The sequence below is a fragment of the Tachypleus tridentatus genome, chromosome 9 (genome assembly GCF_004210375.1).
Source record: "Tachypleus tridentatus isolate NWPU-2018 chromosome 9, ASM421037v1, whole genome shotgun sequence".
Classification (NCBI taxonomy): domain Eukaryota; kingdom Metazoa; phylum Arthropoda; class Merostomata; order Xiphosura; family Limulidae; genus Tachypleus; species Tachypleus tridentatus.
Window position 1 is genome coordinate 99,129,835 of NC_134833.1, and position 12,937 is coordinate 99,142,771.

Below are 12,937 nucleotides of genomic sequence, written 5' to 3' on the forward strand. Positions count from 1 at the left end.
AGTCACAATCCCTCTTTGTTTAACTTCTTCTTTCACTGTCTTACAATAAATCATTTCTTTATTCTCAAACTCATTGGCATTGGTCAACACAGATTTTTCTGTAGACACTGTGGAAATTTCACAGCTGGTAAAGGTCACATGTGATATCAACAGGAAGCATAACTTCACAATCAACTATTTACTATTTGGAGAACAACTGGATTGTTGCTCTGGTGCTCAACCAAATCATTAAACTTACGTCAATAAAATGAAATAGGAATCTTCAACACAGCCAGTATTTACTTAGCAGAGCAAACAACCTATTATTGACGTTTGTTTCTTGACCAGTATGAATCTCATCTGATGTTCTAAAATTAGATGTACACTGTTTAACTACTTCATTGGTAACTGTTAGAACCACTGTATCAGCCAGTGAATATGATTTAGCACATTTAATAATTTGATTACACCAATCGGGTAGTAATGATACCAGGGCCAGTTTCAGAGAAGATTACAACACTAATCAGAGCTGTACTCTATAAAGGAGAATTTACTTCAGAGCTTTCCCTTGCATAGAGAATTTCTTGTCTGAGTCACACAGGCATAATACTACACACCTGCAACAATGCAGTCAGTAAAGTCCATAAAATGTCTGTAGCAAATGGTATCTTCTGATACACATACTGCATAACATTTGAAGGATCTTGGAGTTAAAAAGATCTCTGAACCACAAGCTTCATCACACATTGGGCATTTTGCTTGTGGGGATTGTAAAAATGGTACTTCAATCCCTTTTATAATCCTAATTTATCAAACTATTATAAAAGATTACATGCTTCCATGGTGAGATGTTTAAGATTTAAACATTACAAACTGTTTGTAATGCTTAAACAGGATATTTAAGCATTATTACTTAAATAATAATGTATTATTATTTATAATAAACATTATAAATGTTTATAATGACTGTTTTATTATAAAACATCTTTTATAATAACAGATTATCAAAATAATTGTTTTTTGATACAATTGAGGACAGTGCCTCAATATCCAAATTGAGGCAGTTTAATTAATTCATACACTTAATTAAAAACATTAAGTGGTTTTTAATTGTATGATTAAAAACAAACATAGTTAGACTGTAGGAATCTAACTCCAACATTATGTCCAGGATCTAGACATTCTATAAAAAGCTAGTAAAAAGAGTTTTTCTGCATTTCCAATATTCCCTACTGTGCACTGAAGTTGTAATCCTGCAATGTTGTAACACAGCAAACAATCTGTCATCTGTATAAAAGTTTGTTTAAAACAGGCAGTATTATTAATTTATTTATTTTGTGTTTGTAATTCATTGGTCTTGAGGCTATTGGATGTTGTGTTTGCAATCTACTGATGTTGAGGCTATGGATATTTCTAGAAGGCCTAAATGATGGATATATAAATAGTTGCAATGAAACAATGGGAAAAAATGGGATAGTATGAAATGTTCCCATAGTAAAAATTAAGATGGATACTCCATATTACGTAGGAGATCCTGAGACCATGTGCATCAAAAGACCAATATATCACTTAATGATAAGAAACATACCAGGCAGTAAAAAGTTGAAGGAAGAGCAGAAGAAAGACCTTTCACCACAGAAACTTCAGTACAGTGCCCAAAAGGAATACAAGGACAATACAAAGAGGAAAAAACAACATAGGATTGGAAAAAGAGTACTGAACTTGGCCTAGGAAAATAGTTTTACCAGGAAAGCCTAACCCCAAGATAGTCAGAAACTTCTTTAACAAGAATGCCAACATTCAATATTTCAAGGTTAAACAGAAAGTTTTAGTTCTGCTACTTACAGCCAAAAACAAACTCACTTGCCAGTGGAAATGACCTTTCAGAGCACAGTAAGTGGTTTGCAGAATGCATTACACATATTCATTGATACGTGTAGATCACTGCTAACACTACATATACCTTCCAATTTTTTCCTTATGTTCTATCTTTTTAAAAACAGTCATACATTGGTAATTAAAACAAATGAAATCCAGTGACTTATTAACTAAAAACAGAACCAAAATATTTATTCTCAAAAAGATTCTGAAACTTTCTTGTTTGTAGATATAATTTATGGAATAATCTTTCCCACCCTTTACAGAAAAGTGGTCAGTTTGGGAATTCCCTCTTTACCCTGATCAGTAAGAATAATACCTTAGTAGTAAAAAAGTTTAACATTTCAACTGAAAATACTTGTCCTCAAAAATAAACAATTATGATAACATGTAAAAAGTATGAATTGCTATAGTCTTATTAATTCTTAAACAAAATATTTCACTTTCCAGGTTTTCATTTTAATTTAATCATTATGACATTAGTATGAAACCTCTAAGAAAAATTAAAAACAAACTTTAAAGGCAAATTTGTGTTTCCACATCATGTCTTGAGAAAGCAACTACTAAGTGTTATTTTAAAATGGTTCTTATCATATTTTTAGTTTTTTTCTCTGTTGACACAAACATCCAAGTTACACTTCACATCTTCAATCTCACATTTCTTTTCTGTTGAGTGTTAGTAGTATTATGCTTACTGAGAATATGACTATGTATCATCATTAAATGTATTATAATTCAGAGCATTTTCAGTATTTAAACGTTTTTACACATCTGCCTGATCTCAAACTAAGCAACCATATAAAAAATCTTTTAATACAGAATATGTACAGTATTCAATTAAAACTTCATATTAAAATCAAGATATCACTGAAATTAAAAACAAAAGGTTTCTCAGTTTCTTTCCATTCTATCATACTGTTATTGTTAATATTCATGTATCTTTTATCTGTATTTGACAAAATTTACAAATGAATTTTTTCATAAACAAATTAATCAACGTATAATATATATGCTTTACTAAAATTTGTACACTCGTTCTCACACTATTTGTAGCACCAGTATACAGCTTTTACAAATTACAGGGAGCATGAATATTTACTAGTATTAATAATAACATGCCATTGATGTCCCAAAATTATCAATATCATAAAATTAAAAATGCAATTATTTATATCTTCAGTTTTAAATTTAATAACGCTTGTCGTCTCTTTTTTAATAAAGATAAACTAATGCAGACTAAACACATCATCAATGAGTAAAATTGTTACTCCTTCAGCAGCATCACTGTACCTAATCCCAGTAATGTTATTTATCAGCGGTATTACACTCACTTTGTAACAACGTCACGATACCAAATGTTACTGTTATTAAATACATATTTCACACTTTTGCAAATCAGAGCAACGAAAAAAATGTACGTGATTACTTCACTTTCATGAAATTTGATTCTAATTTCTAAAACTTAATCATCATTTTCTGAACTAGAACAACAGAGTCAACCTCTCACTCCAGGAATTACCCGTAATATTTAATTAGCTGTGTGAAACTCACGTTGAAAGTATTAAACTAAACTGTAGTAGCAATAGCACTACCTTTCGGATATCGATCGTATCAACACTAGACTTAAAATAAAACCGGTTGCAGATTAAAACAAAGAAAAGAGATCTGCACCAAAACATATTATAAATTTTATGTGTTTATTGTACTTCATACTTAATATCACAAACAAATAATAAATGTCCGTGATGATGAGAAAATCCACTTGTAGAGAAAAATAATAAATGTATTGGATATGTTGTTTATTTATATATAAAAATATTATTTGTATTAGCTCAGAATTTATTTATGTAACAACGGAACTAATAAAGAGGATGTTTTTATTCCAACATTATGACAAAATAATAACAAAATAGTAAAAATGATAATTATTAATTTTAAAAGATGCACATTTATCTACATTTAAATTATAGTAGGTAAGGAGCATTGTAACCAACAGAGAGGAGTATAATGCATGAATTTCGTATCTGTTGTTTTTCAAAGAATGATTATAAATACGTAGAGGATATAAAAGATAATATTCAGGGATAGTGATTGTTTTAAATTTCGCGCAAAGCTACATAAGGGCTATCTGTTGCTAATTTAGCAGTGTAAGGCTAGAGGAAAGATAACTAGTCATCCTCACCCACCATAGTGGGATTGATCGTCACGTTATAACACCCCACGGCTGAAAGGGCGAGCATGTTTGGTGCGACCGTGATTCAAACCCGCGACCTTAGATTACGAGTCTTAACCCAGTTGGTCATGCCGGGCCCTTGTTTACCTGTATTTGCTTGTTTTTTATTGTTGTCGAAGTTCATTATAACATTTCTAGAATATACATTTTGGGGATACTTTATTTCCTTGATGACGAATAATAAAGTATCGGAATATCCAAACAGTAGTGAAAATACATAATACTCCAGAATACAGGACGTTTATATATATAAAGTTATTATCACTTTCACAAGAGGCACATACATTTCCTATTGTGTACACTATTTGGCTTTTCTTAAGGATAACTACTCATATTAATATTATGAAAATAACAATTATTCACGCTTTAGATTTGTTTGTTTGTTTGTTTTGAATTTCGCGCAAAGCTACTCCAGGGCTATCTGTTCTAGCCGTCCTTAATTTAGCAGTATAAGACAAGAGGGAAGGCAGCTAGTCATCACCACCCACCGCCAACTCTTGGGCTACTCTTTTATCAACGAGCATGTTTGGTGCGACCGGGATTCGAACTCGCGACCCTCGGATTACGAGTCGAACGCCTTAACACATTTAGCCATGCCAAGCCTCACGCTGTAGAATTGTGCATCTTCAATATTTCACAAAAAGAATGTGAAATACATAACTAATAACATATCATACAAAAATAACTAATAGAATTTTCTACAAAAAAGAGAAAAACAGACTAAATGCTGATGCATGGTTTTAGATCATTTACATGTTAAAAATCAGAATTTTTTTGTTTATTTAACAAAAACAGATAATCGGAAAGGGAGGTTTAAAAACGAGTTTAAATAGTGGGAAGCAGCTATGGTAGAATGAATAAAATTAATATGAAATAGACCACATTAGGTAAAACACACATTTCTGAATTTAGCAAAATAGACGTCAGGCCAGTTGGGGTGCATAACCAGTTTTGTTAGTATGAGATGAGTGTCGTTTCTGAAATTAACATCGTAAGATGATTACATTACTTCTGCACTGGTTAACAAAAATTTGGGAAGTTTAAAAAAACAATAAAACTCCTGGTCCAGATAATATTTCATCAAAAATTTTGAAGAGTGTTAAAGATTGGATATGTGAGCCACTTACTAGTTTTGCCAGTCCTTGAATAGTGGGCAGATACAAAAATATTAAAAGATAGCCAATGTAACTTCTCTTTTCAAGGGAGGTGATAAAATTGTTCCAGTAATTGTAGACTCATTGGTGTTACAGCAGTTTGTGGAAAGCTTTGGAAACTATGTTAAAAGATGCATTACAAAGTCATTTAACTAATTTTAGAATTTTATTGAATAGACAACATGGTTTCACTAGGGAAAGGCAAATTTTTTAACGTTCTTTGAAAAGGGTACTGTTCATTTACATTAGAGTAAGGATGAAGACGTGGTGTATCTAGATTTACGGAAAAGTATTTAGCAAGGTGCCGCATGAAATATTAGTTAAAATTGTCTCTGTAGATGTGGGGAATAAGTTATTGAATTGGATAGAAGAGTGTTCGGGTGGGAGAAGGCAGAGGGTTGTTACAAATGGAGTTCAGTCAAACTGAATTAATATCACAAGATTCAGGACTCAGTCTTAAGACCGTTGCTCTTTATTGATTTACATCAATGGCAGAGATGTAAGAATAGTCAATAAATTAGTTACATTTGCAGGTGATATTAAGGTTTTGGGTGTTGCTCGCTGTAAAGAGAGTACTTCTGATCTGTAGAAGGACTTAGATCATTCAGTGAATTTGGCAAATATATTAAAAAGGGATTTTAATTATAATAATGGAAGATAATGCATGCGGGCTATCATAATTTAGATGGAAATAACCTTAAGAGTGTCATTAAATAAAGGGATCTTGGTGTAATATTCATTAGTCTTTGAAGCCATCTAAATAGTGTGATGTTATTAGTGATAAGATAAATGGAATTTTAGGTTGTATCTACAGAAATATTGAACACAAGTCTGAAGAGGTTATAATTTCATTTTACAGGTCACTGGTTAGCCCACATTTGGAATACTGTGTTCAGTCTTGGGTTCCTTACTTCAGAACCTTCCCTCAGTGGTAAAACGAAATGTTTCTTGGCGTATAGTGCTAGAAACCAGGTTTAAATACCCGTGACGGATAGAGCAAAAATAGCCCATTGTATAGCTTTGTGCATAACTTCAAACAAACCTTATCTTAAGAAAGACGTTGAATTGTTAAAAAGGATTAAGAAAAGGATTAAAAGAATGGTACCTGGAATGGAGGGGTTGCCATATGAAAAGAGGGTGAAATCTCTAAAACGTTTTTTGTTGTTTTCCATTAAAAAAAGAATAGTTAAAGGATATGATTGGGATATTTAAGATTGTATAGTGGAAATTGATAGTATTTATGCATTATCTGTTTGTATATTTAACAGTTAAAATAGTAGGACTAGAGGACACAAATATAAATTTTAGCAGGGTAGAAGTCATCTTCGGCTAAGACACTTATTTTTCTAACACTAACAGGATAGTTGGTCTTTGGCATGGGTTGCTTTCAGATTTTGGAGAGGCAGTAAATTTAGATGAACTTAAGAAAAAGCTTGCTTAGTATATGAATGGTAATGGCTGGTTTTATGTTTCTAAGCTAATTTATAGTATGGAACAGTCGAGATGGATATGTTCCATGTTATTCAAAATTTTATACTGGTTGATTAACTTTTTTTAATTTGATGGGGTGGATTCCACCCAGCTCATATCTCCCAGTGTAACCATAAAACAGTTTTTATGTAATGTATTTAAAAGTATGTGTATTTTCACAGCACTTTGCAGATTATCAGTGTGTACTATAGGGCTTTCGTAGAAAAATTTCAGATTTTTCAAATTAATTATTTGCTCGTGCATATTTTCTTTTCACATCCTTGACCATCCTTGCAAAATAATTTTGATTATAAAATTAAAAATACTTTCATGCATCAGAAGAGTGTCAAATTTCAAACGCAAAATCTCTATAACCTCTAAATAATTATTAATCGTTTTTTAAAGAGAAAAACTGTTATCTGTTCTTGCCACTATTGTATTTTTGTATGGGTATGGTCGATTTGACTGACCTTGTTACTACCATAAAAACTAGTAAACAGATACAACTTACGCCTTTTGCGTCCAGAATGGATAAAACTTATAACATGAAACCACAAATATTTATTTTGAATAACTTAAATCTCACAACATCAGGTATATTATGTGTATTATTGTTATTTTATTGACCTTTTTTAGTAATATTACAGGCCCAGCATGGACAAGCGTGTTAAGGCGTTCGACTCGTAATCCGAGGGTCGCGGTTTCGAATCCCGGTCGTACCAAACATGCTCGCCCTTCCAGCCGTGGGGGCATTATAATGTGACGGCCAATCCTACTATTCTTTGGTAAAAGAGTAGCCCAAGAGTTGACGGTGGATGGTGATGACTAGCTGCCTTCCATCTAGTCTTACTCTGTTAAATTAGGGGCGGCTAGCGCAGATAGCCCTCGAGTAACTTTGCGCGAAATTCAAAACAAACAAACAATATTACAGAAGCTGCAATGACGCGATGCACGTGCACTCGTGCCATATATACAATACTATAGAACTTCCATAAACAATGGGCAACTGTTTACCTTTGTCTTTTGGATCAGTATTTTGTAGAATTTAATCAGATTTAGATTTTAATCCATCACGTAAGTATATATATTATTACTATTTATAAATAAATTCCTGATTATCAGTTAAAAGAGTAGCCCAAAAGTTGGCGGTGGGTGGTGATGACTAGATGCCTTTCCTCTAATCTTACACTGCTAAATTAGGGACGGCTGGCGCAGATAGCTCTCGAGTAACTTTGCGCGAAATCAAAAAACAAAGCAAAACAAAACAGCAGTTATTTTCCTTAAAACATAGAGGTGAATAAAGAAATATAGGAAACAATAATATCTTCTACTTACGAAGTTTGTACTCGCTTACCATAAATTTCACACATGGACAATATAAAACAAAATAATTTTAGGTTTTATATATATATTTTGAAATAATAGAAATTATAAATTACTATATCAATATCACAGAATTCCAACATAATTTATCAAGCTCGTATTTGTGTCTAAAAATATATTAATTCAAGCTCCATTTTCTTTTAATTCACCACTTCTATTCTACCATGAAACGAAACGTTTCCCCATACAAACACTTTGCAAAGGCTGAGGAAAATTATAAGATTTTGATTGGTTATACAAATGCCATAGAGTTTGTTTTGTTTGATTTTGGAAATATGTACTAAGCTCCACGATAGGCTATACGAGCTCTCCCCACCACGGGTATCGAAACCCAGTTTATAGCAATGTACCACTGGGGGCATGACATAGAGAAGTAAGTGTACACGAACAAGTATTTCTAAAAATTAGAAGAGTTGGGCGGGACCTTGGTTGATTCACTAAATATATTAATATTTGAGAAAAAAGAAAAGGTAGGAGGTTCTTATTCTATATTTTAGCTTCTCGGCATTGGTAATTTTTATTTCAAATTCATAAGAAACTATAGACTTTGTAGTTGGAAATCATAAACATTAAACCACAGTTGCATTAAGCATAAAAAAGTAACATAAAAAATTGGCATTTAAGAATTTTATTTTCATGTGTACTTTTAAATTAAGAAATTAATTAATGTATGAAGTCATCCCTAGAGTAATGTCCAATTTTAGGTTCAGAAAAAGAGAAAGGATTTCAAATACTTTTAATGTTATTTAATCAATAATGTATGCTCTATTATTATTAACTACTTCCTTCCAAAGATTCACAAGCTTCTGAATGCCACTTTTATGAAAGTATTGAGGTTTAGAGGAAAGGAATGTAGAGAGGGTAGTTTTGACATCTCCATGTGTTCCAAGCTCTTGTTCCATCAAGATAGTTTTGCAAACTTTGGAATAGATGATAATTAGATGGGCCAAAGTTTGAAGAATAAGGAGGATGTGGTAGTTTTTCCCAGTCTCTTCAACCTTTGCAGATGTGATCGTTGCTGTATGGGGCCGTGTATTATCCTGGTGTAACACAACACCTTTACAATTGATCAAAGCAGGCCTCTTTTCTTTCAGTGCAGCATTCAAGCACTCTAACTGTTCACAATACAAGTCTGATGTAATTGTTAGATTGAGTGGCAGCAACTCAAAGTGGATCACACCAACAACGTCTCACCAAACGCTTAACAAGACTTTCCTAAGGTGGATATCTATTTTAGGCTGTGTTTCAGCCAGTTTACCTGCACTGAGCCTTTGTCTGCGGCACTTAACATTTTTACAAAATATGCACATTTCATCTCCAGTTACTAACCTGTCCAAAAACGGTGAGAAGTTTAGAGATCCACTCTTGTTCTACGCTTGGCTTCTGTCAAATCATGGGGGACACATTTTCCAAGTTTTGACATCTTTTCAAGCTGTTGCAGAGGACAGTGAACTGTTGAATGGGTCGAATTAAACTTCTGTGCTAGTTCTTCAACTGTTACAGCACAATCTCCACCAAGTGCAACCAGCAGCAAGTAATCATTAAACTCAACGGGATGACCTGAACGTGGTGCATCACTTAAGTTGTAATCACTTTATCTGAACTTTTGAAGCCACCTTCGACATTTCTTCATTGAGAGACCCCTTACCATAAACACCTTGAGTTCTTCATGTAGTTTTTGCTGCACTATTGTATATTTTAAACTCATAAAGCATTGTATGCCTAAAGTGCTTCTCAGACACATCCATCTTTATAAGGGTTTTTTTGATTACTGATCTGAAAAAGTGGAGTTGGATTAGTTTCTTTTGTTTGTCTGAACATTTTTTTTACACGTCCTACTACATATTTTAGTCATTAAAGCCTTCTATAAAGACAGAAATGATAATGCACTTTTTGTATTAAATTTTTGGACATTACTCATGGGGTGACCTGATATACTAAAATTTTAATTACAATCTACAATTTGATATCAGACTCATTGACGTACATTCATAAAATTTTACTTCAGTAATATTTTGAAGGTAAGTTTAGAAACATGATGGCTGCCTTTTTACCTCTACTAGTAACAAAACTCATCACGATAGGATTAAATATCCTGTGACACCTATACTAATATAATAACAAATTGGCAAATTACTAGCTAAACATAAAATATTAATAATATATTATTGTTTTTATGTACAATGTATATTCTGTAAATACTTATAAATAAAACTTATTACCATATGTTGTTAATCAAACTTACTAAATAACTTCTCTAATAAATGCACCTTTTTCCAATAGCTTTCTTCATTTTTGAATAGTGTAACATTTGACATTCTTCATAAATATATTTTTGTATTCACTGGCTATCAACGACCTTGATTCTGTTATTTCACGTCACATCAAATATGCTTCCCCTTTCAGCCACTAGGGCATTATAATGTTACAGTCAATCCCACTATTCGTATGTGAAAGAGTAGCAAAAGAGTTAGATGTAGATGGTAATGACGAGCTACCTTTCCTTTAGTCTTACGCTGTTTAGGGGCAGCTAGCACAGACAACCATCGTGTACTTTGCGCAAATTTCAAAACAAATAAATATATTATTTTATTTATTTATCTGCTCTATAAAGACGAAAACCCATAAGTCTGTCACGTTGGTATCTCGGCCGTTGCAGACTGATGGACATGCAATTTTGCACGAAACTTCGGTGCTTTCTGCGACGGCAGGTTTTTTCTTTCTTTTCATTTCTTCGACCCATACATATACATATAACGAACAATTCACTACTTTGGTCACATAATTAGATTCGAGACTGAGTTAGTAAAGATTGAAATGAATAATAAATGTGAATTAGGTATGCTCTTACCACACGCTAGATATTACCGTCGCATAAATATTATAATTAGTTGAAATTCTCAGTTACGTTTGCCCGGTTGTCAAAGAGACATATTGACACAACATCACCAAATTTTGTCCAGTCTGAACCCTCGGCTAAAACTCTATAATAATCTGCATGTTTTACTCGCAGCACATAACTTCAATTTTGAAAATGCCCACATTAAGGTGCACTTCTTCAGCTCAGCAGGTAAACAACGCCCAAACTGAGAAAACAGTTCAAAAAGGATACCTCTGAATTCATAATAAAATTTACCGTCTTCACCATCACAATTTTAATAATTTACAGGGTCGGACAGTTGACCAAATATAAATAAGTATTTAAGAATCAGCTCTTTTGCATGTTTCAGTCTGTCAGTATTTATCGAAAAGAAAATCTGAATACGACTTTGAAAATATACAGTAATCAAAATGATAGTCAAGCAATATGTAAAGATGACCAAAGAAAGTACTAAAGTGAGAAAGCCATTTTCCATACGTATGTTGTTACTAGATTATAATTAATTTTAGAAAACATGTTTATAAAATATATATTTATATATAACTTTCACATAAAAATAATAATCATTTCCCGTTTATTGTAATATTTTTAACGTACATGTGACTTACTCCATACATATGTAAACGAGTGCGTGACATACCAGCAATATATTATAGTAATAAATTTGAGGGTTGCTGTACTATTACTGAACTTATTTACAGTCATGTGAAAAAATTAGGACACCCTATGAAAGCCTGTGTATTTTTGTAAAAATTGTGGGTTAAAGGACAGTTAATCTCAATTGTAACAATACTGAGAGATTAAAGTAATATAACTAAACAATTAAAACTGAGAAAAGACTTCTCAAGGTCTTCTGTAAAAGGTAATTCTACAAAAATGCATATTCTAACTGAGGAAAAAGTTAGGACACCCCCAAATTTATACCTACTTAAAATGGCTCAACTCGCACACAGGTGTATCACACCAGGTGCACGTAATTAGAAGATCATTACTCAGCATTGTGAATGAGGCTCGCTGACTGTTGCAGTGAGAGTGAGCATTACTGCTGGCGGTCGAGTGTGGTGTAGTTCATTTTGTACTTGGTTTTGGGTCTGTACTAGAGTGTTTCAGCGTGTTGATTATACCGTGTACCGTACCCAGTTCCGCTTCGTTCATGTCTTTTGATCGTGTGTAGCTTCCGTGCAGTGTAGGAGTGTTTGATGTGCGTGCACGTGCCATCCGGCCCTACTCTGCTCGGCCTCGCTATCCTCCTTCGTTATAGAGTATAGACGCTTGGAACGCCGCTGTCGGGGATAGCCATGTAGATTGTTTGCAGCATTTTGGCAATGGGTATTATGTGGCGACGCTGGCGTCGGCCGCTCACGCCCGTCGCTTGCTGGACCAAGGAGACTTTCCCTTGGGAGACCAGCATGTGCCCGTGGAGCCGGCCGGACAGAACGTTAAGTGGTTCACCCTCCTGTCGGTTTTCTATGAACTGTCCCATGACGTCGTCAGGGACGTGTTGTCGACGTACGGGACCGTGCACAAGATAGAACATGAGGCGCACCAGACACGACCGACCGTTTGTACAGGGAGGGTATGTTTGAACATGAAGACACCAGTTCCGAACTTCGTATCCGTGAACGGGTTCATACGATAGCTGTGCGGGATATGTCTGGCCTTTGGACACATAGACAGAGCCTGCACTATCAAGTGTGATGTTTGTAGTGGTGGCCACACGCCCTCGCGATGTCCAAGGCGTGTGGCGACGTATGCCACGGTGGCTGCGGGGACGCCGTCATTTGCGCGACCCAAGAGGGCGAGAGCGAAGCGGCAGCACTGCCTCCCGCGTCGACTGCGGCAGCTGTGGGTGGGGTCCCCGAGGGGGTGTCTGTTCTAGCGGCTGCCGTGTCCAGGGAGGGTGAGTCACGGTCCCATGAGGAGGGCCACATCTCTCTCGCCCAGGTCGTGGAGGCTGCG

General features: G+C 34.4%; 2 protein-coding genes across 6 annotated transcripts in view; one reads left to right on the forward strand and one right to left on the reverse strand.

The window, feature by feature from the left end:
- Positions 1–3,626, reverse strand: part of LOC143225856 (transmembrane channel-like protein 7) — a 75,095-nt gene extending 71,469 nt beyond the window's left edge. Inside the window, exon 1 of one of the 5 annotated variants that reach the window (XM_076455997.1) lies at positions 3,450–3,626. The gene's annotated coding sequence lies outside the window, so the exon portion shown is untranslated. Of the gene's footprint in view, positions 1–3,188 lie in introns of all 5 variants that reach the window. The other 4 variants (XM_076455996.1, XM_076455993.1, XM_076455998.1 and 1 more) reach the window with 4 other exon arrangements.
- Positions 1,486–12,617, forward strand: LOC143227439 (uncharacterized). The gene is made up of 2 exons (XM_076458885.1): positions 1,486–1,692; positions 12,240–12,617. Exons 1-2 carry the CDS (start codon positions 1,486–1,488, stop codon positions 12,615–12,617), a joined length of 585 nt encoding a protein of 194 aa, XP_076315000.1.
- Positions 12,618–12,937: the final 320 nt, after the last annotated feature.